Consider the following 22,899-nt stretch of genomic DNA (forward strand, 5'->3'; position numbering starts at 1 on the left):
GCACCTCTTGCAAAGGTTGCTCAGCCTCATCCATGCTAGGACACCTGCACCACTGTGGCCATTAGCACACCCAACAGGGCAAAGAGCTCACAACAGGCACAGAGCAACTAAAACCCAATCTACCCAGGCCTGCAGCCCTCTCCAAGCTTCCCTGTGGCAGTGCAGGCCTGGTCAGCCCGATAAAATCCAACTGAAAGGCTTAACCAAAGCTATGCTTGGGTTTGGGGCTCCAGGACATCACAACCGGCCCCTGGATGGGACCAAGGGCTTACACATGTCCCACAACAGAGGAGCCACGGTTTGCTTTCTTTGTGAGGATGCTTTAATGTCAGGACCGCATTGGGAGGTGGCTCCAGAGCTCCCAGCAAACACAGATCTGCATTAATGCCCCTGGAAGGACAGTCCACAGGTTCCAAAACCTACTCTGATTAGCTGCAGGGTTTGGCTTGCTCAGCGAGGTAGTGAGCAGCACTCTAGCCAGGTTTGGGGACCCTGGGGCCACATCAGCTTGGCTGTGCCAGTCCATGGGTGCTTGTGACCATAACCCCAACACCTGGAAAGCCTCCTACCACCGAGGAGGAAAATTTTGGCCCTGTCTCCACTAACTGAACTACAGCAGGCACCTTGTAGGGACTTTGGTACAAACGATCACCCCAGTCCCCTTTGCTGCTGGGGACAGTCCTTCAGCATAAAGCAGAGGTCTTTGCTGCTACTGTTGGCTTCAGTATTGAATATATATTCTCCTGATAGACCCTCTCTCCCTGCACAGGTTCAAGGACTCAAGAGTCATCCCATTAATCCAGGTGGGACAAGAGGCTGTACAACCCAGGACAGGCCCTGTGAGGGATAAAGCATCCCAGCAGAGAGAAATGCAGGTGTAAGAACAGGGAACAGAGCTGCACAAGGCAGGCTTTCCATGGGAAACCTCCCAGTCTTGTGTCAGAAGTGGGGACTGTGCACCCTGAAGGGCCTGGGAACCACAGGGTCCCATCCAGGGGTAGCCATGAGCAGGGAGAGGGACTCCCACAGTAAGTGGAGGAAAGAAGTAGATTCCCCACCTGCTCTTTTGGAGAGGAAAGGCCAGGCACCCAGGCCATGCAACTGGGCTCAATGGAGTATTTGCTGCTCAGGGAGCAGCCGATCCCTCTGGCACAGCCTCCCAGAGCCCAAGCCAGCTCCTCCACATCTAAACAATCTCAGCTGGAAGTGAAGGTCATTCAGATGGAGCCTTTTCTACAATTGGGATTTTCCCCAGGCTCAGCTGCTACTCACAATACTTCCTAGAGTGATTTCAGCCTTTGACTCCCTCCCTCCATTGCCTTTCTGTACCAGTGTCTTAAGCAGGAGGAGGTTTTCCTGGGCTGAGCTGCGTGGCAACTCAGTAGTGATGCTGTTCGCACCAGAAAAGTGGAGTTCAAGTGCCGAAGTGGCCATACCATGTCTCTCCAGCACAGACAAGGTGACTTGGTCCTACAGCTGGGAGGTGGAAAGCCAGTACTGGAAGCAAACCAGAACACCCACAAAGACAGACATGGGCTTTGCCTGTGCCCTCAAGCTGCTAAATTGCTGCTGAGGCATCTGGAAGTAAGGTCAGTCCACAGCAATAGGGGAGCTGGCTGAAAATGGGCTGGCATAGCCCTCTGTTAAGAGAGCAGTGCCTACATGCTGTCCCATGGGATATAAATAGTGTGCAAATGAGATTCACAGGTGCAAGGGAAGGGCCCTGCCAGCGGCCAGGGTACAATTCTGCAAGGGTCTGATTTCAGCAGGTCCCGTGGGTCGGGGTTGGCCATGGGGCAGTGACAGCAGAAGGGCTATAGGCAGATCGCATGGGTGTCCTGTGAAGTATGGTATTGCTTGAGTTAGCGGCAGAGAGAGCTTCCAACACCGGTCACAGGGCTTGAAGCAACTCACGCATGCAAAGTTTAGAGCCCTTGGACAGAGGAGGTCTGTTCTCCAGGTATGTGTCATGCCCAGTTCCTCCAGGACCAGGGCCAAAACCCATAATCATTCCAGCTACTAACAGAGAAACACTGAATAAAATTAAGGTCCAGAGGGGGCTGCTGCTGAAACCACAGCCTCCTACCCTGGTAATGGTTGAGTATCCCACCAAATGTCCCTGCAGAACTGGGGGCATCCCAGGGAAATCCCAGCTCAGTATTTACTCTGAGCCCCCCAGCATGTTGAGCTGGGGGGCTTGGGACAATTTTCCTTTTCCTGCTCTGCCCATTAGGTCACACTACTGTGAGCCATCCCAGACAGATTTTAGGAGGGAGGGAGGTATTTCTGTCTTGCGTGGTACTCCTCTGAGGCTTAATTATTTAGGATCTTGCAAAGCACTTGGCATTCTTGGGATAAAATGCTTTGTAGGAAGCACAAGGCACTATTATGAGAACGCCTTCTCTCTAACGCTCTTCTGTCTGCCTTCCAGGAGCCAAGGGCTCCTGGATACCACAGGGTACCTGCCGCTGCTCTGCTCTGAAGGGTGGTTGTTTGCCTACTAACGGCATAAAACTGCAACCATCAAGATATAATTCCCACTGTGAAATCTCATCTCTTCCCCCTCTCCAGCCATCATGCAGGACCCTGGTAAAACCCATACTGAAGTCTCCTGTGCTCAGTCTCATCTTGCACCACCTCCTCTCCCCAGACTTGCCTGGGCTCGGAGCATTGCGTCCGCATGGACACATGCCATCCTCCATGCACATCACACTCTTTACAGTGGCTGCAGTTGACCTGTCCAGGCCACCCCAAGCACTGCCCCAGCCTCCTGGCCATGCAGGTAGGTGTCTTTGGAATGAGGAGTGGGTCATGTCCAGCCCCTGCTCCTCACTCCTATGGTGCAAGGAGGCAGCAGGAGTCTGCCCAAGGGTCCAGACCCAGCTGGGGTTGCTCTGAGGCTGATTTATGGCTGCTTTGAAGCTCTTTTGCACCAGTTCAGCTAAGCAGATCCTGTTTATAGTAACAGCAGTGCTGGTCTGCCCTAACATCCTCCAAACACCAGGCCTCTGCCTGCAGCCTCTTAGCTATGCAGGGGCCAGCATCAGAGTAATGAAACGGGATCCTGATGGGAGATCAAAATCCTGGCCCTTTGGAGGGCTAGATCCACATGGCCCTGCCATGAGAGCCTCGACTACGGCAAGAACAGCTTATCCCGTCTGTGAGGCCCATCTTAAAATAGCACCTCTCAGGGACAATGCCCCTCTACAGGCATTATGGCATTTGCTGTCTGGCCTCCCAGCAGCCAGTATATTCTGCAGAGCATCAACCGAGTGGGCACCATGTACTCCGAATATGACAGGTCTGCAAATCCTGTGTCCACAGGTGAATTCCCCTGGCTATTTGGCTGGGAGCTGCTCTGGCTCTACAAAGATCACTTTCAGACCATTCCCATGCCTCCTCCACTCCTTTGCCTCCAAGCCTTGCTGTGCTGCTGCACTCCACATCTCCCCACAGTCCCATGCAGCCAGCAGGGCTCCCTGGCATTGCTCAGGGCTCCTGGAGAAAACCACACAGGGACCCTGTGGCCTAAACAAAGGTACGATTCCCACAGCCCACATCTGCTCTGCCAAACCTCCATCGATCTCTTCTGCTGAACGCAGTCAGGCCAGCCCAAGAATGATGTATTGTTGTTGGTTTATTGCTGCTGCTATCTTGGTTTCCCATGGATTAAACGCCTCTGGAGCAGAGTCAGCAGAACTGAAATTTGCCCTGCCCCATGTGCTGCAGAGCACTCAGTCAAGGAGGTAATGGGTATTTCTTTATCAGCTCCCTCAGCTCTGATGGCTGTAGGAGCAATGGACTAAACAATCCCCTTGAGACCAGCCAGGGTTTGCTTGCCCAAACCCCTCAGTGACAGCCCTTGGGAATACACCAGCTGGAGAGCAAAGTGATCACATCTGCCTTTTGAACTCAATCCTGTGGCTCTGCTGCATGCTTTCTCCTGTACAAATGAGGTTGTCCTTTCAACAGCACCCAGCTTTCAGTTTGTTCACCTCATTTACAAATGATGGTGAGTTGAAATCCACACTTTCAGGGGTGGCCTGTGCTCAGCCTTTTATTGCAGTTAGGAAAACTGAGGCACAGCAAAATGCTCTACTTTTACCAGCCAGTTTGGAGTGCAGGGAGCATTCATGTATTTGAGATACACCCCAAGCCTCTCTTACCCTGGTATAGCAGGAGAAGAGCTACAGCTCTATCTTCTCCTGCAGTAGGCACCTTCACATGGGAGTTCTTGAGCCTAGGGCCTTGCCAGGTGATCTGCTCTCTTTCCACTAGTGATCAGCCTGGCCCTTGGTGATGTTTTATTTTCACATACCCAAGTATAACAGCCTTCCTATCTTATCTTCCAGCATAAATCTTACTTTACTGGGTGAGAGTGAGAGATGAGCACAAAGCAGGCAGAGATCAAAAGATACTGAGCGTGACGGAGTGCAGAGACCCAAGTCTTCAGGGAGACCCAGACAGCAGCTGGGGAAGGACACGGAGCCCTGGGACGTGCGAGCAGAAGAGCAGAGCAACTTCAGGACGATCTTCATGGGGTCAGGGCACAGAAAGCAATACAACAGCCTTCTGCACTGCTCTAGCATGTGGTGCTTCCCAGCCCTTTGAAGAGGGGAAGGGAGATGCTGCCATTAATACTCCATTTCACCACCAGACAGGGCAACTGAGGCAAGGAGCAGTTGGAGGGTTTCATAAGTCAGTGGGAGGCACATCAGAACCCATCCTGAGGAAGGAGGGATGAACAACCACCACTTCTCTGTTGCAGAGCCAGTTTTTAGACTGCAGGCCTTAGATTCACCCAGATGAGGCTGGCAAGATATGAAGGGACATTGTATCTGTTCAACAGCATCATGCCAGGAGGGTGTGACTCAAGCTGGACCAGCCAGCACGGCAGTGACCCACTTCGCACATGGGTGTTGCAGCCTGCATTGCTGCTGCTTCTCTGTTCACAGGACCATGGTTTGCCGTCAGGAGTACCAGCCCCATCTGCTCCCAGATCCAGCAGCGCTCATTTGATTTGGATCAGACACCCGGGCACAGCTGCTGGCAGGGCAGACAAATACCTTCTTCTAAAGCCATCTGTGTCCCTGAAAGAAACTATGGACCTGAACTTTTAAACTGCTAAATTTTATCAAGCAAGTCAGAAAAATTTCCTGATAGTACAGGTGACAGTTAAGAAAGACCTTTGTCCCAGCAGTCCTTGGGATTTCAGCACACAGAGTGCAGATCCACTGACTTTATCCTCCTAGGCAGCATTTTCATTTTGAGATGTTTTATCAATCCTGGATCTGCCCACAAGGTCCTAAAGGGTATTTTTGTGCTGAGGTGCTGGCATGTGGTAGGAACGAACATGCAGACTGGTGGGAGTGTGGGGATGGACTGGGATGTCTTCACCTAGCACTGTCACAGAGAAAAGGACAAGGATGTATCCTCCCTGATCCCTTCTGCCCTGCAGACACCTCTGCCAAAACCAATAGCCAGCAAAACTGCCCTGCCCTGCCTGCAACCTGTAGTCTCACATAACTGTCTTGCAAGACAGTGGGGTGTTTCACAAGGCTTTTGCAACAGGTTTAACCAAATGACTGTGTGGAAAGAGGTGCGAAAGGCAGCAAGAATGGGGGCAAGCAACCATGGCAAGTCCTCTAGGAAATGGTCTTGCACTCTGCTGTTCCCTTTTACAGTTCACCTCTTGTCTGCAGCTTGACATGCTGTGTGGGTCCAGCTTCTGCATTCATCCTCTGCAAGGTCAAGTCCTTCCCTCTGGTTTGTGTCTTTCAGGCAATCAGAATGAAAAAAAGTAAACACCAAAGACAAAAGCTGTGATTATAGAGCCACTGAGTTTGCGAGGCATGGGGGGAGGGCTAGGGGAGATAAATGTTGCTAAACCAAAGTTTCCAGGCAGCACAAGTTTCCCAGTAAACAGGATTCACACCTCCTTTCCCACGTCTGCTAATAACAGTAGGTCATATTAGGGAACACGAGGAAGCAAGGGAGAAAAATCACTAGTAAAAGAAAAGCGCAAAGGGGACTGGTTTCATAGGTGCAAAAGCCAATCTGCCTTCCAGCATTTTGGACAACATTTTCAAACAATCACATTAGTGCGTCACAGGAGTTTCCTGCCCTCAGCTGCGACTCAGTACTGGCCACATCACAAGTGTGTAGTGAAGCCTGCATGGGAGCTCATGTGAACCCATCGGTTCTACATGTGTAACACCTCCAGGATGCTCCCACCGCCTCTCGGTTAACTTCTGGGGATGTGCTAACACACCTGATGGAAACTGGGTGAACGTACCCTCAATGTGTCTTTGCTCAGCAGGAGACCTGCCTCTTCTCATCCCAGGGAAAGCTGGCTTGTCTTCTCTTTGCAGGAGCTAAATCCCAACTTGCTGTACAGCATTACATCCCAGCCTCATTTCCAGGGTACAGTAAAGATATCTGCACCTAGAAGTTAATGTATAATTTCTGCTGGAGGGGTAATAAGAGCGATAAAGCCTGGACTGCGTTAATATTTTAAGTAGGTGCAACGTGGGTGATAAGGAGATTTAAGTATCAAGTGCCATTTTAAGATTTTAATGAAGCCAAGCAATGTTTTTCAAGCCGCTTTCTCAGTTAATGTTTAACAAGACAATGGTGTGTGCCCACTGGCACTGGAATAAAGGACCAAGGCAAGTTTAATGTTAACCAGCGGAACAAAGTATATTGAGTCTGCTGCAAGGTACCTGGCCAGGCAGTATCATTTACAAATGCATACGTAAATAATATCGTAGGGCAAAGAAAGCTGCTCATGAGGGAATTGGTCTGCAGCTTCCAGACCAGCGGAGCAGCAGCCCCTCCTCACGCCCACATGTGCGGTGCCTTCCCCTTGGCCCCTTTGCACCAGCTTTCCTGCTCCTCACGCCCTTTGCACGAGTTACTGGGAATCACTGGCGTGGCACAGAATGATCCAGAGGATTTTGGTTTGTTATGTTATGTTAGTTTTCTCCCATTTAGCGGAGTAAACTGCCTCCTGGGAGGCTCTGCCAGCTGTGAGGAGGGCAGCGTGGCTGGGGCAGATGAGGCTGGGGAACGGTGGGTTGGCGATTCACTCCCTGCATCCAGGGAACCGCAGCCTCTGCCAGAGCAGCCAGCTGCCTGGAAAGGGCTCTCTGGTGCCTCCCACACCTCCCATCAGTGAAAAGGTTTCATTTAGGATGCACTTGGGGTGCTGGGTTCTTCGTGCAGAGCAGTGGTAGCTGTGCATCTTGTTTTTCTCTTGCCCAAGAACACGGCATGTCATATAACTCATGTAAATCATCTTCCTGGCTGAGCCTCATTAGGGACCCAGTATTAAACCGGCCTGATTAGATCTACTAATCGATGAAGGGGAAAAGGAAGCCGATTTCGGCACGCAGGGCAGCAGAGGAGCAGGATCACAGCCCTCCACCCCCCGTGGCCCACCACCGACCCCCGGCCGCAGGTGCCACCGCAGCCCCCAGCCCCAGCTCGGGCCCGCCAGGCACAGCGTCACTGCGGGTGGCAACGGCCGACCCCTCACCACCGGTCACCGCCGTGAGTCACGGTTGCGCGCGGAGGGCAGGGCCGGTAGTTCGGATGGCTGACCTGCGCCCCTGACCGATTTTATCCGGGCGACCCCCCGCCATCGCGTTCCCCCTCTCTGTGCTTGGGCCTTCTCCGGCGCGCGTGGCCCGTGATCAGCAGAAGGTGACACGGCGCTGTGCGAAGACCCCAGCCACCGGCCCGCGTGTCCCGCGGAGAAGGGGACCGGAGGCCTTGCGGGGCTGCGGGTCCCGGCCCAGGCCCCGGGGGTCTCCCTGAGGGGGATGCGGCTCCCCCGGCCCCGCTGCTGCCGGCACCGACCCCGGCCAGCCTTTTGCTGCTGCCTGCCCTGCCTGCACCCGCGGCGGCCCCGGCGAGGGCTGAGGCCGAGCCCCCGTGTAATTCCAGGGGGACGAGCCCCCCCCCCCCCCCCGCCTCCACCCTGACGCCATCCCCGCGCAGCGGCTGCGCTTCCCCTCCCCTGCTTCTGCTCTTACTCAGCCGCGCGTTCCTGTTTAGGTTCAATTCACCTTTTAGGACCTCGCCTGCCTTACTTTTGGGCAGGCCCCCGCGGCTGCCAGCGGACAGCGACCCCGCCCCGCCCGGACAGGCCCCTTCTCGCTTCTCGCCCCTCAGACGCTCCCCCCCCGCTCCCACCGCCTCCTCCTCCTCCTCCTCCTCCTCCTCTCAGGCCTCCGCCGCGCCCCCCCCCGTGCGGCCACGCCCCCCGCGCGGCCACGCCCCCGAGGAAGGGCGCGTGGCTCGTGACGCGCCCGCCCCCTCTTCCTCCCTCCGCGCCGGGCGCCGATCAGCCGGGGGCGGGGGCTCCGCCCTCGCTGCCTGACGTCACGGCCCGCCGCGGAGTGCGCAGCAGGTGCCGCCGGCGGCGCGAGACGGGGAGCGCCTGAGGTACCGGGCGGGGGTGAAGGGCTCTGTGAGGGGCCGGCGGAGCTGGGAGCGGGGCCGGGAGCCCCCGCGGTGGGCTGTGAGAGCCGGGTGCGGGGCTGGGGACCCGGTGGGTTTGTGGGGCGTGAGGGGCTGTGGCAGCCGGGTGCGGGGCTGGGGACCCCGTGGGGGTGTGCGGGGGCTGAGGGGCAGTTAGAGCCGGGTGTGGGGCTGGGAGCCCCCGTGGGGGGGGTGCGTGGGGCGAGGGGCTGTGGGAGCCGGGTGTGGGGCCGGGAGCAGCCCGTACCCCAGCCTGTGTCGGGGGAAGCCGTGAGCCTGCTGCTGGGCTGAGCTGCCCCGGCTGCGCAGCGAGGGCTGGTGGCCGAGGAGGGCGTCGTGCGGGCGGGAGAGAGCCTGGGCGCTGCGGGGAGGAGGGCCGAGTTGGGTGGGCCTGGGACGCGGACGCGGGGCCCTTGCTGCAGGGAAGGGCGTGTGCTGGTCAGGGTTGCTGCTCTGAGGAGGATGAGGAGGAAGGCGTCTCGGGGTGAAGAGAGGGACCCGTCCCACCTCTGGCCGGCCAGCTGCAGGGTGGCTGCTCGGGTGTCAGGGGTCTCTGAGGTGTCAGGTCAGGTGCATGCTGTTCTGGAGCAGGAGGGTGGGTCGCCGGTGAAGCCCCCCGGGCAGGCCTGGGCTTCGGTGCTGCTGACCAGGGGCTGTCTCTCCCCGTCTGACAGCTCTAATGATGCAGTTGTTGTCAAAACGTTGCTTTAAACTCTTTCAGGCTTTCGTTGCAGAGAGCGAGGCGGCTCTGGGGTGCTGTGGGGTTTTACGGTCCTGCCCTATGCATCAGGGAGAACTGTGCCGCTCCGCTGCGGTTGTTTATGCAACATGGGGGGAGAAGAGGTAGGCAGGCATCTGTGCTCAAAGCAGATGGGCATGTTTAATACTAATGGGCTTATTTAGTGTACAGCAAGGGGCATGCTAGCACGCTCTGAGTAAAAATAATAATGCTGCATCGTGTGTTTAAAAGCCATTATGGTTGTCCTGGCTATATATTTCCTGTAGCTGTTGAAGACCTCATTTGGATAATTAGATGTCATGGTGAAATAGGAGAATAAGGGAAGGAGAGTACTTGCCTCCTTTCCTCCTGCCACATGGATCTGGCAGCCCCTTCCAATAGTAGTGGGGAGACCTTCTCTGTCCGGGGCAGCGCCAAGATTTGTCCCAGTCATCCCAGATTCGTGTTTAGCTCTATCTGAAAGGGAAAAAAAAAAAAAAAGTGCTTTTTGCTTTCGCTGCTTTCACCTTTGCTACGAGACCTGTGTGAGCCGAAGGTTCAACCTGATTGTCTGAATAGGGTAAGGCTCAGTAAGGTAGTAAGTGTGGGTGAGTGAAAATGACTGTGTGGAGCAGCTGCCTCCTCCTTTGTGCTATGGTAAATATAGTGATGAGATACAAGGTGTGGGAAGTGCTGCTGTGCCAGAAAATGGGTATTTTTCTTTCAGCTGCATCAGTTACTTTAATAAAAAGACTGGCTGTTCCTAGAAACATTGGGTGATAAGAATACTATTACTATATCAGATAGACTGAGGAGGAGGCAGAAAATGCTGAGACTTGGTACATTTTAGCAATCGTATTTCAGTGCTTTTTGGGGATGGTCAGGAATTAGCGTGCATATTGGATAATAATCTGCACTGCACGGTACAGCATTTTTACCAAGTACTGAAACTTCTTCAGCACCACGTCTGTTACACTCTGCCTCTTTCTGATGTGCTACAAAGGCTATCTTTCTTAAAATACTGATTTGTCATTCCCCTAACGGTTTGAGAGCAGTAACTGATAATCTGCAGAGGCTGGTGGGTGTCCTCACTGCAGAGGTCAAAGAGGAGAAGGGACTCTCCTGTAAACGAATGGCTCTGACATGGGCTGAGCAGACCCTGCGAGGTGGTACCCCAGGGTCAGTTAGAGGAGAGGGCTCCAGTGTCCCCCCAGGTTCATATTACATTTAAAATTGGCAGTGGCTTGCTGCTCAAAAAAACGGAGGTGTTCCTGTAAGCGTAAGCAGCGGTGTTCCTGCGGGTAGCGTTGTGCTGGGATGATGGAGAATTACATGGAGGGCTGTGTTTATGGTAAACAGAGGAGCTACCTGTTTTCAGGTAGTTCTGTGCATGATCAGATTAATATGTTACTTAATTTTTTCTAGGAGGGCAGAGCAAGCTTGTGTAACTCTGGATTTTCAACAAACAGGTCTGCATTTCTCCTGTTACCTGTTTGTGATCTCCCTGTCATCTTAGCAGGGGACCGTGAAAACTTCTGCTGGGAGCTGCAGACTTGAATGAGCAGGGTTCAAATGCCTGCCTTCGATACTGACTTTTTCTACTCCCTTGCTTGTGTATTATGTCTTTCTCAACTTCCTGTTTCTGAACTGAAACCACTGAAACTGTATGGCTCAATCAGTAGAAAATAGCACTCTGTCATTTCTGGGAACAGGGGACGACAGCAAGAAGCTGGAGTCATTTAAGCAGACGGTCAGTATTGCCAGGTCTGGCATCCTGCCACCTGCAGCTTGGCTTCCCACAAGGCAGCCTGGGAGCCTCCAAGGCCGCTTGCCCCGGGATGGGAGAGATTGCCTTCCTTCCAGACTTTGGGATGAAGCGCTTGACCTCGCACCCGTGCCACAGGGCAGGTGCGTGCTGTGCCGCCCTCCACAGTCATATCCCAGGGAGCCTTTCCCAGCCGGGACCTGGTGATGTGGAAGTGCATGTGCGCATTCCTGCTGCCACCACACTGCTTTCTTGGAGAGGGAGCTGTGCTGTGCTTCAGTGCCTGCCCACGGCCCATCAGGGTTGCAGGGGCCTTCGGGGAATGCACCTATGTGGAAACATCTAGTCTAGTGTATTCCTTACACCAGGCACTACCACTACTAAACAAAAGCTGCTGTTTCTTTCACTTGCATATCAGAAAGATATATTTCCACGCTAGCATTATAATGTCTTGTTGAGGCATTATTTGGTCGTACGAACTATTGAGAGCAGTGTCCTGAACTGTAATAGCTTTTCAAACTCTGTTAGAGTAAGGCAAAGGCTTTTTTGGTTTCGTGACAACTGGTATCAGAGGTACTTGCATGTGCTCTGTGACAAGCAGCCACTAAAGAGGATTCATGCATATGCCCTACAGGCAAAGTAAAGCATCACGTTACAACTGCGTGTAGGATGTGGAAAAGCAGAAAAAGTGAGAAAACGTGAGGGGAAAAAAAAAATCTGTCTCATTCTGTTTTCCAGCCTGTCACGAAAATCTCTTTCTGAGTAATGAGATCTTAGCTGTAGAAATACATGTATTTCTGTCTGCATACACTGACTTTACTGTCTCTTAGAAGTTGTATGCTGCCCTTCAGCGTGTTTCCTGCTTGACATGGTAGAAAATCATCATGCAGTCTGGGTAGTATCTTCCACTAAATCCCTCACTGTATCAGAGCTGGGGAGGTTATTGTGAAAGACTACTGCTGTTTCATTGCTGGGATGCTGCCAGAACACCATCTGAATAACACATATGAATGTATTATCTGTGCTTCTTAATTTTCTTGCCAGTCATACTGTTTGTTTCACATTCTCTTCTCAGTTGGACCAACAAAGCTTCTTTCTTTAACTATTATTTGCAGGGTCTAGTTTAACTTGATGATCAGATGTTTTCATTGATTTTTGGTTTTGGTATTCGTTGCACCTTAAAACTGTCTTAATACATCTTTTTAAGAACAAAATATATTTACGTATTTTTGGAAGTATCTGATGTAGCACACTATACGAAGACTTGAACAAGAGCACACAAAAGCATTCAGCACCTGAAACCAGGGTGTTAGTGCCCATATCTGCAGTGATTTCTGTGTAAAGGCCTTTGTTTTTTCATGTAACTCCTGTAACTGGGCAGAGTCTCAGCTGGTGTGTCAGCAGCAAGTGCCTTGCCTTACAACACTGGAGGGGCTAGGCTGTGGTACTTCCCAGTGTTGTCATTGTTATCTGGTGTTGAATTGTATGTTCTTAAAACCTTTTATCAGGTGTCTGAAAAATCTGAAAATTTTTTCCCATAAGGCTGCAGTTCATGTAATAACAGTACCAGAGCATTGGATTATTTTTTTTTTCTACTAACCCCTTTATTGTAGGAACTACATAGGTAACTATTTCAGCTTCATACTTCTGCCATGCAGAACATGTAGGTGGACAGCATATTGCAAGCAGGAAAACTAGACAATAAGTTACCCGTAGTATTTCTGAAAAGGTTTTGTATGTTTGTAACGATTAACAAGACATTGAAGCTTGTCTGCAGAAGGAAAATCCTGGCATTCAAACCTGTGTGGGTGTGAGGCTACATTGTTACAGAGTCCTGTGGAGACAGAGCAGCAAGGACAGATAATGTGACTGCGAAGCTCTACAAAGGACATTGCATCTGAGGCACACTGTCAACATGACTACAGGTCCTTTAGAGCTGATCAAACCCATGGTTTTTGAAACCAAAATCACCTGGAAACATGCATATCAATTATGGTTTTGTCAAGAAGGCAGGACAGACAATGGGACTGGAGAGGTGGGACAGTTTGTAGGGACACAAGTGTCAGCCTTGCACATCAGGTGCACTCTCCATTTGCACAGATGGGCAGACTTCAGGCCTCCAGAGGGCTTGGAGGGTACTAGGAGGAGGAAATAAGTGGCTCAGGAACTTGGAAGGCTGAGTGCCTGTTCATCCAAACCACTGCTGTTGACTCCACAGAGCTGCCTGATCTGGTGGCTTCAGCCACTGGGATCAATAGTGGAGTTTTTTTTGCGCAGGAAGTGCCTGTCAGCCACTCAAATAAAGATGAGGAAATGCACATCTTCCTAATGATCATGGACTACCCCATAGGCCCAGAGACCTCTTGCGGAAGTGGGTTTGAACAAATCGGTGTTTTCTAGCTTTTCCTTTGACAGCACAAAGCTGGGCTTTTTTTTTTTTCAGTTTTGCCTACACCTGCGTTTTGGGAAGTAAAACAGTTTTGAGCAGCTTTTGTCAGAAAAGGTGGGTGCATTTCTTGTGCAGTTCTCTTTCAGTTATTACTCAAGGCTGATGGTGCTGCCTGGTGAAGTGGGTGGGTAAACCTCGGAGGGCTTCCTGGAAGCGAACCAAGCAAGAAGGGAATCTCTTACAGTTTATCTTTAACGTACCTTTCATGCAATCAGTAAATGGAGCTTGCAAAGAAGCTGGTAAGAGGGAAACACAGCACCAGTGCCATTTAAAAGCCGCTTGTGCTTTTTTTTTCATTTGGATACTGTTCATATGAAATGTAATTTCAATGCTAGGCTGGTTGCCAGGAGCTGGATTGTTGATGTTAAATGTACTTTCCATTAGAGCTCTGTATTGGAAAACTACTTCCTAGTGCTGCAGGCATTGGAAGGGATGGGTTACATCAGAGTGCCCTGGTTGCCCTTCTCAGGATCTGTGCCTCTCGCCGTGTTCTCCATCTTCATCCATGCAAAGGCCAGCTGAATCAATATCTGACATGCCCCAAATGTGATTCCTCCCAAGTAGAGCAGCATATGAGGTGTGGTGCTTGTTCTGCTGTCCTAAAAATAAACAACTTCTTGCCTTTAAATTCCTAAAATCTGCTAATTGGTGGTTTGGGTTTTTTTTTTTGGGGGGGGGGGGGAGGTTGTCTAGGTGTTCCAGACTACTGATCTGCTTTGGGTTTTTTAATTTATTAATCCCCCATTTGTTTTCAGAGGGCTATTTCTTGCACTGTTCCTGATGCAACAGAAAGCGTTTAACCCTGTTTCAGTGCTCAGATTAGATTGTTATTTCCCCCCATATACACAGCTTTTTCATGGATTCATTTGCATAGGAGATTGCATTTGAAGGATCTGACTTGCTGGCAGCTGTCTGTAGGGATTGGTATTTCTTTGCAGGTGGATTAGGAGCTGTGAACACCTACTGTGTAAAAATGCACGTGGTTGTTTTATGCATGTTCTTTACAATTTTGCCAAGATAACAAGGTGTCATCAGTGCCAACAGGTAGAAGCAGTTTCATACTGGTCTCCAGTCCCTTTGAAGGCCAGAATTATGCTGACCTCAGAATTGATGCTTGGGAGCGCCAGCCTTGTAAGTGGCCTTTTGGAGGAGGGAAGAGGGTGAAACTGGGTCATCTGGCAGGGCATGAAGGCTCTTTGTTTGGGAACCCCTTGTGCTAACAGAAGAACTTTCCTTCCATCACACTTTCCCTTGTTCTCTTCATTTGTGGTGGTTTTCCTGCATCATGTTATCTTCTGACCGAAACTCCTACCTGTTCAGGCCCTCATGCTGTGCTGCAGGATCACTCTTGCAAAGCAAGATAACGGTTGGATATCTAAATGAGGCTACCGATTTCTTTTTTTCTAGTTTGGGTGAGGGCGGGTAATACTTCCCAGTGATTCCTAAACACAGATGGGGTAAAGGTAGATCTCACTGGATTCATAATACACCATGTGCTGATCTGTAAAAAGGGGTAAATAGGTGGCAGCTTGTGGTTGATGAGACTTTCCCATCTCTGTTTTCAGAGAAAACTAAGGCTGTTTTCAGAGGCTTGTGGAAGAGTCTAATACCCAGTCAGTGAAATGGTGGAAGAGACTCTGCATTGGTAGTTTAGTGAGCAATGTGTATGAGGAGGACAACGGTCCTAGCTGTACATGTGCAGTGACAGGCTCTACATAAACTATTCCCACTTGGAAGGATCTTGCAGTTACAATTAGTCCAGTGCAGCTTGAGCTCTGTGTTTGGCTTGACGTATGGCAAGAGCTGCCCTTGGAATGGGCTAGGAGGGGGACGGAAGGTAGAAGACTGCAGCACTGTGCAGCAGAACTTCATGGAGCCTGCATGCTCCCTCTCAAACAAATGGTAAAACTAAAGGAACAGCAATGGGTGGCAAGAATGACCAAGGAATAGGACAGGCTTTGTAGAAGCAGAGAGCCCTCAGCTCGGGAGAGATGCCTGGAGAAAAAAAGATAATAAATTCATGAGTGTGCTGGAAGAGGAGAGTCAGGAGCAGCAACTAGTTCTGTAATAGCTGCATTGGTATGCTGACCTTGTATGAGGCAGTAAATTTAAAGCAATCAGAAAGGAGTAGGTATTTTCAACACTTCATGATGAAATTTGTTTCTCTGAGGTGTATTAGTTGCCAAAATGGACAGGTTAAAAAATAATAAAATATATAGTGTATACAAAGCCTCATAGTTATGTACTTGCACCTTTTGCTAAACCTTAGTCAAAGACAGGTTACAGATGTAGGGGCACTTACGTTCTCACATAGGATGGTGGTTCTTACATATTGATCTCTGTGTGTGTGTCATACATGTATGTATAGTGCCATATGTATTCTCTATATGATGTATTGTGTGCATACTCCTACTTCAGCAATTTCTTTTTTGCAGACCTTATGGGAGGCAGTGCAGCTTTTTGGGGTATGGGAAGCTGCTTGTTTAGAAATAAAATCCTTCTGTTAGGGTAGGGGAAATGATGTTTGTTGAGCAGTGTGCAACAAAGGAGTTCAAAGATAGCTTAAGGAAACTTAATGATATATTAACGAGTTTACCTCTTAGCAAAAGTATTAATGGTGGGGGGGTGGGGAGAGGAAAGAATAGGAACATGTTTTGTAATTCTGTTCAGATGGACTAGTAATTTCTTATCATTAATCAGCAACAGATGGGGCAAGTGCTTAGTGACAATCAATCATTTGCTGGATTTAGTGCTAAATGGAAGTTTCACATCGGGTGAGACTGTGCAGTGCTGTACCGGCTTTTCCTGATGGACCTCCTGCAGTGCCGTGAAAAACAAAGGGCTTTACTGATGCATTGGCTTTTTTCTTTCAAGCTTGGACTTTGAGAGGTGCTCATTGGGAAACCCACAGATATGAGCCCTGATGCAAGCTAATAAGAGTTGGTCTTAGTTGCAGCTCACATGGAATTACTAGTTGGGGTGAGAACCCACAGCAAAGCTTGGTAATGCATTTGACTAGGAGCTCAAGTATGTCTCTGAAAAGTATCTGCTTAGTGATTCAAGGCTCTGCCTTGCAAACACATACCCAGGTGAGTAAATAGGGCTGGTAAGCATGTAAATTCATGTATGAGTTCGTGAGAATGAGGAAAACCTGAATGTTGTCACACAGTTCAAAAAGGGCAAGTAGGGAAGGGTATATGCGTGGCAGTAACTGACAGTGGAAGCTGGGGACAAGGAAAAATTCTTTCCGAGAATGTAACTGGGGACAAAGACCATTGCAAGAAGGCTGATGTGCACGGCTGAGGTGGAGCTGGGAGGGAGTGGACAGAATTAATCCTTCAGACCTCCAGAGGACCTGGTTTCCACAACCACTTCCTGGGTTTGCTGAATGCCTTGATAAATTCTCCAGAAGTTTTGTCATTCATCACAGATAGATCTCCAGTACAGTTGCTGCCGAAACTATTTTTGCTGAATGCTCTATTTTACTTCTTGCCTAATCTCAGTTGTGTTACTTTACCCTCAGTTTTGAGGGGAAAAGTAACCTTTGTCCTGGTGGAATATGCCCTTCTTAATCTCATTCTTCATCTTTTCTACTGTTCTGTTGTTCTTCTGTGGTATCTGACCAGGCATCTGTCTAGCTTTCAGTAGACTCCAGTTTTCTCCTTAGTGTCCCTCTCCAGCATTAACAGGCAGAAGCTCAGTTACTAGCTCCACTCCAAACCTCCTCCTCTTCAAAAACTGCTTTGACGTGGCTAACACTGAGCTGTTAAACAGACAAAGAGCACTGGTATTTCTCATTTCCCTATGCCACCATTTCCCTGTTTGCTCAAGCCATTGGCAGACTTGGATCTTTAACTCCTGTCTGGTTTCTCAGATTTTTTTGTAGAGCTGCTGATGTGCAGTTTTCTTTAGTCATCCCCTGTGGCTGTTGGTTTTAGCCAGGCTCTCATCTTACCCACACTCTTTCAGTGTTTTCTAAGCTTGACCAGGTACAGCCTTGTACAGCTGATACCCATCTCAGACCTTTCTGCAGAGAAGCTTTTCTACCTGTGTAGTTCCACCGGCAGTTGTACCAGCTCCCCGAAGACCTTTTGGTATGGTCCCACACTGGCTGCTCGTATAGAAACCAGGCAGCCACAGGATAGTGGGCAGGCTCCCTGCTTGGGTACTGAAGGGAACAAGGAAGGGTGAGAATGGCCAGCCCTGACAGTGGAGGATGGCCCCCAGGGGTCCCAGCACAAGTCCCTGTGGCAAGGGAGCAGTGTGATGGCTGAGTTTGTTATCTACTGCCTGAATTTGAGTTCACAGCCAACAGAAGAATTGACACATCTTTTAAGCCTTGCTGTAGTACTAAAATGGCAATGATATCAAATGTAGATGAATGAATTGATGCGTATGAAGGGACAGAAGGGAAGACCAGACTTCACTGAATTTTACTGGAAAGGGTGGGCTGAGCTGACTGTCCTTTTAGGTAGGAGGGCTTTGGAAAACTGAAGTAATGCATGCGACTGTTTGCTGGAGCTTGGGAATGATCACCAAAGCAAGCTGATCCCTGGGGGTTCTTAAGGTTTATGAACAAAAAACATGATACGCGGTTTGTTGCCTTTGAATGCCTGGTGTGTGTGTGTATATATGCCTTGTGTGTGTATACGTATATATATACATACACATATATATGTATCTAGGATGCCAACTTACAGCCTAAAACAGACCTGGAGGGACTCAGAGAAGGGGAAGGTGGATGGAGGGGCTGGCTCCTGCCCAAGGAGCAGACAATGGTCTCGGACAGGGTGCTCCCACAAGCCTCCTCCCTGGTTTGGTGAATCCCTGAATTCAGGAGGGTGGCCGCTGATCCCTACCTCCTGCAGTTACCCCCATGGGGCAGGAGGCAGTTTTCCACAAAGCATGCAGCAGAGCTTTGGATCCCCTCATGCCGGGAGCGGGCACCGCAGCTGTATGCTGGCTCAGGGAGACTCAGCAAACTCTAGGAGAGTTCACAGGGGTCTGCTGGTTGCCTGGGCCCTGTCTGGCTTGGGCACCAAATGGTTACCCTGCCATGTGCAACAGTATGTAGGTATACACACGCATTTGCTCTGGCCTTGTTCTTCCCTGGGAACTTGCTTTTGGCTGCTATTTTGGGATGATTTTCTGGGTTAGATGAACATTAGTGACCCATTATGTTCTGATTGTCTAGTTGCATTGAAGTGAGTTGTAGGGCTTGCTGCCTGCCTTTCACTGGCTCTCTGAAGGGAGAATTTCCTTGCTGCAGACTTGGTAGAGGCATTGCAGTGCAGCACAGTGGTTAAAGAGCCTCAAGTTAAATCTATGTTGTGCTTGTCCATTTTCAAATGAGGAGTTTAGCAGTCTGGCTGGCCTGGCAATGGAAAAAAAAAATTCCTCTAATCCCTGGCATTGGTTAAACAGTTAACATTCTTGTCAAAGACATAAAGAAATATAGTTTGAAAGTTAGCAGCACTGCCTTAGCAATTAACTGGGACTGTGCCTGGCTTGCACAGCAAGAGGAGCGTTAGAATGAATTCAGGTGTATGACAACTGCAGGCTGGTGAGGCCTGGGAAGACCCAGCCTGCTGAGACTGAAGGGCTTCTCGGTGTCATTGTGGGAGGGACAGCAGCCCTGTTCCCTTGGAGTGCACCTCTGGAGTCATTTCAAGTTGGCAGTGCTCTCCTGGGCATTGTGTGGGATCAGACTGGCTGTTACTGCGAGGGTGGGATGGGGCTGTGTGCATGGGAGAGCCCCGTGGTGCCTGTACAGCAGCGAGCATTGTGCTAGCGACATTTGGGCAGGAGTAACGTGTAAATAAGCAGAGACCTTAGGGATCCTTCCTTGGGGAGGGACAGTCAGCGCTCTCTGAGGTGATGAAATAGCAAGCCATAAACAAACCAAGATCACTTCAACACTGTCAGGAACTGCAGCAGCTAAACATAGCCCCAGAGGCTTGACTCACTTGGCTTCTGCCTGGCAGATGACTGCTCTGGGCTTGCTATAGAGTTACAAAGGTGAAATTCTTTAATCTGCGTCATGCCAGAGCTCAGTCTAGATGTGCTAATGGTCTTCTCTGGACTCAAAATCTGCATGTCCCCAAGAGTGGGTGCACAGTACTGAGCATCCAGGTCAGTCTGGCCCAGCTGCTTGCCCTTTCAGCACTGTCCAAAGAGGATCCTGCTTGCCAGCCTCTCCTGCTCCATGCTGGCAGCAGTGAGCCTCAGTGGAGGCAAATTATGCTCCTGGTATTTCTCCCTGAAGCCTGTGGCGTGTGGGAGGAGGTGTGTAGCAAAGGGAAAATGGTGACCCTTCTGTACCCCGTAATGGTAAAAGGAAATAGCAGAGTACAGCTACTTCAGTCAGGATGGTTCCTGAACACGTAGTATTAAGGACACTTCTGTTTCTCAAACAGGGAGAAGCTTCAGAAACCTAATGTGATAAATGGTTTGCTTAGTCATGCTGCTTAGAGGTTAATTAAAGTTGCATTATTGTGACAGTCTTGATGGCTGTATGATGAGTAATATGTTAGGTTTTATGAACATCAACTCTCTGAGGTGTCTTTAGTGTTCCTTTTTGATTGAGACTGAGCCCAAGGTCCTGATTGCTTGTGGCTGCTTAATGATTCAATTGCATATTACTGGAAGAATACGCAATGTGCTGGGTCATCAGGAAATTATTCATATAGTCTTGCTCCAGAGTATTGGTCTAGATGCTTGTAACAATTAGCAGAAGCGTAACAGACCTTTGTGTTCACTCTCCTGTCAAGGCTATTGAACATGTCTGGAACAGGCTGCATTTCTGCATGCTTTTCTTTTTTAATATTGACAGAAACATGAAGTAATCGCTTCTAAATCTCTCCTAAAAGCAATTTAATCATGAGTGGAAGCAGAGGATTTTGCTTTGCTGTTGCAAGGCTGTTAAATGTCTCAGGGTGAATAGCTGATGCATGACTGGAAAGCAGCAAGTCACTCTGCTGCTGAGCTAAACTCATGTCACTTAAAAGAAATCTCTTCAACTCAGTCTTTGCTCCTGGCAAAGGGTTAAAAATAAACTCACTGCTTGACCAGGTATTCTGAGGTCTGTTTCTCACACTTAATGTAGGGCCCTCTGGAGGGCAGTCTGAAATGGGTCTATATGGTCATAGATGAAGCAGACAAAAGCAAACCAGTTCTCTTCTGTTTTCCTTCTTCTGCAGGACAGATTCTGCATCCCACATGAACTACGAAAATCCTCCACCTTACCCTGGCCCGGGTCCAACTGCCCCTTACCCACCCTATGCACAACAACCGGGTGGTCCTCCTGGCCCATACCCAGGCTATCCTCCTGGACCTACTGGGCCATACCAGCCAGGCCAGGCAGGTTATCAAGGTTATCCCCAGTATGGATGGCAAAACGCACCTCCGCCTCCAGGACCAGTGTATGCAGATGGGCCTAAAAACACAGGTATGCATAGCAGCTGTGGTGCAATGTAATCGTGACCCTTTCTGGCTTGCAAATGCATGAGTACATGTTGACCTTGAAGTAATATGGTTACCAGCATCTGGCTCTAATGGGGCTGGGGGAGGTGGAGACTTGTTTGCAGTAGCAATTCTGTTTATAGGCTGTTTTTCTGTTGTGTCTCTAACAGTTCTCTGGCTGTTGGAAGGTACTGCTGAACATCCTTAATGCTGATCCCTCAAGGGAATCCTTATGCTGAGGTTGTTAGACATGCTTTTTGCTGGCTTTAAATTTGCCACAACTCTCATTTTGCCTGTCTTTTGGTTGATAAACTTCAACTGAAGGCTGCACAGTTGAAGCTTGTAATATTCAGATGTACAGTTCCTAACTAACTTAATGTGCATCAGTTTTCTTGAGCCCATCAATATCTGTCCAAGTGACCTAATAGTGCCATTGGAATCATTCCTGGGCTTTTGTTTTTTTCTGAAGCTATTAACGTTCTGTGGAAAAACAGATTTCTGGGGAAGGGAAGGAGGACAGTGTAACTTACCTTGGCAGCTAGCTGGTCCATCTGTGTGCCACGTCCCCTCAGTATGGAATGCTGGTTTAGTCTGGCACCCATAGCTCTCGTGGGGCTTGCTGCAGTGCTTGGTGCAGGCTTGAATTGTCAGAGGAGGGCCAAGAAGATGATAAAGGGACCAGAGCATCTTTATATGAGGAGAAGCTGAGAGAGGTGTGACTGTTCAGCCTGGAGAAGACTCAAGGGGGCCTATCCATGTGTATAAATACCTTATGGGAGGGAATGAAGAAAAGCCAGACTCTTCTCAGTAGTGTCTGGTGACCGGACCGGATGCAATGAGCACAAACTGAAACACAGGAGGTTCCTTCTGAACACAAGAAGACACTTTTCTACTGTGGGAGTGATCAAACACTGGCACAGGTTGCCCAGAGAGGTTGTAGAGTCTCCATCTGTGGAGATACTCAAAACCTGACTGGACAGTGGTCCTGGGCAGCCTGCTCTAGCTGACCCCGCTTGAGCAAGGGGGGTTGGACGAGGTGATCTCCAGAGGTCCCTTCCAACTCAACAGCTCTGGGATTCTGGTGAGGTTGGGTGTGGTCTGTGCCTTTTCCCCATTAGAAAGAGGAGGATTTAGCTTGGGGTTTTTTGGTAACTCTTTGTCTTGCTGGTAAGGACACTTGCCTAGAGACCAGGTTTATTCTTGTCCGTGTTTCACAGGCTTTGGTTCTAAAATCTCTGCTTGTACATCATGGGGGTGTACTTACCCCTTCACCATCAGCACGCGGGCTCATGCTGTCATGCCAACTCCAGTGCCTCCTTCTAGGCTTCTTCAGTGATAAAGATACTCATCCAGGCTGCGAAGCCAGAAACTATCATTGTGTCTCTTCCAGTGAATATCACAAACAGACCTGAGCTGTTGAGAAGAGTGTTAAGTACCTACAGCTGTTCTGGCTGGCTTGGGGTGGCAGAGGATGTGGCCAGAGCTACCAAAGGGCCTGTTCTGCCGGAGGGAGTGTGAGGAGCACTGCTGTAGAGGTGCTGTCCGGGCACTGTGCTTTAGGTGGAAGCTGCTCTCAGGAGGGAAAGGAAACTCAGGGTTTTTATGTGCTGGGTATGTCTGGCATGGTCATGGACAGACTGACCTTGGGTGGAAAGAAATGAGACTAATATGTACCCCAAATCAAAATGCTTTACAGCTATGCAAGGCAGTAGCACTGCAGATACTACTGCTGTAAAGACAGGCTGATAAAGTGGGTATTGAAGCTGACATCGCTTGGAAAATTGTCAGGACTCAGACAATTCCCCCAAGGCGTTTGCCACTATGCAAAGCTGTCTTTGGCCATTTGCACGTTAAGGTCATTCTCCACATACTGTTGTTGCCATGGCTTGGGACAATGTGCGCTTGCGCTTGGGGCCTGCTCAGGACTGAGGTCTATATGCATTTGCTGCATTTTGAGGTAACTGCCTGCTGTGCCCCTCTACCACTTCATGTTACTCTGACTCTGCAGCACACTGTGACAAA

General features: G+C 49.9%; 1 protein-coding gene across 3 annotated transcripts in view; it reads left to right on the plus strand.

Moving 5' to 3' along the window:
• The first annotated feature begins 8,317 nt into the window (after positions 1 to 8,317).
• The window catches only part of CYSTM1 (cysteine rich transmembrane module containing 1), a 31,219-nt gene continuing 16,637 nt past the window's right edge, over positions 8,318 to 22,899 (plus strand). Inside the window, exons 1-2 of one of the 3 annotated variants that reach the window (XM_075056647.1) lie at positions 8,318 to 8,448; positions 20,616 to 20,863. In XM_075056647.1, the coding sequence (XP_074912748.1) occupies positions 20,635 to 20,863 (229 nt within the window). In that variant the 5' untranslated portion in view covers positions 8,318 to 8,448; positions 20,616 to 20,634. Of the gene's footprint in view, positions 8,449 to 8,533; positions 8,555 to 9,236; positions 9,328 to 20,615; positions 20,864 to 22,899 lie in introns of those variants that run through there. The other 2 variants (XM_075056648.1, XM_075056646.1) reach the window with 2 other exon arrangements.

The sequence above is a fragment of the Buteo buteo genome, chromosome 24 (assembly GCF_964188355.1).
Source record: "Buteo buteo chromosome 24, bButBut1.hap1.1, whole genome shotgun sequence".
NCBI classification, from domain to species: domain Eukaryota; kingdom Metazoa; phylum Chordata; class Aves; order Accipitriformes; family Accipitridae; genus Buteo; species Buteo buteo.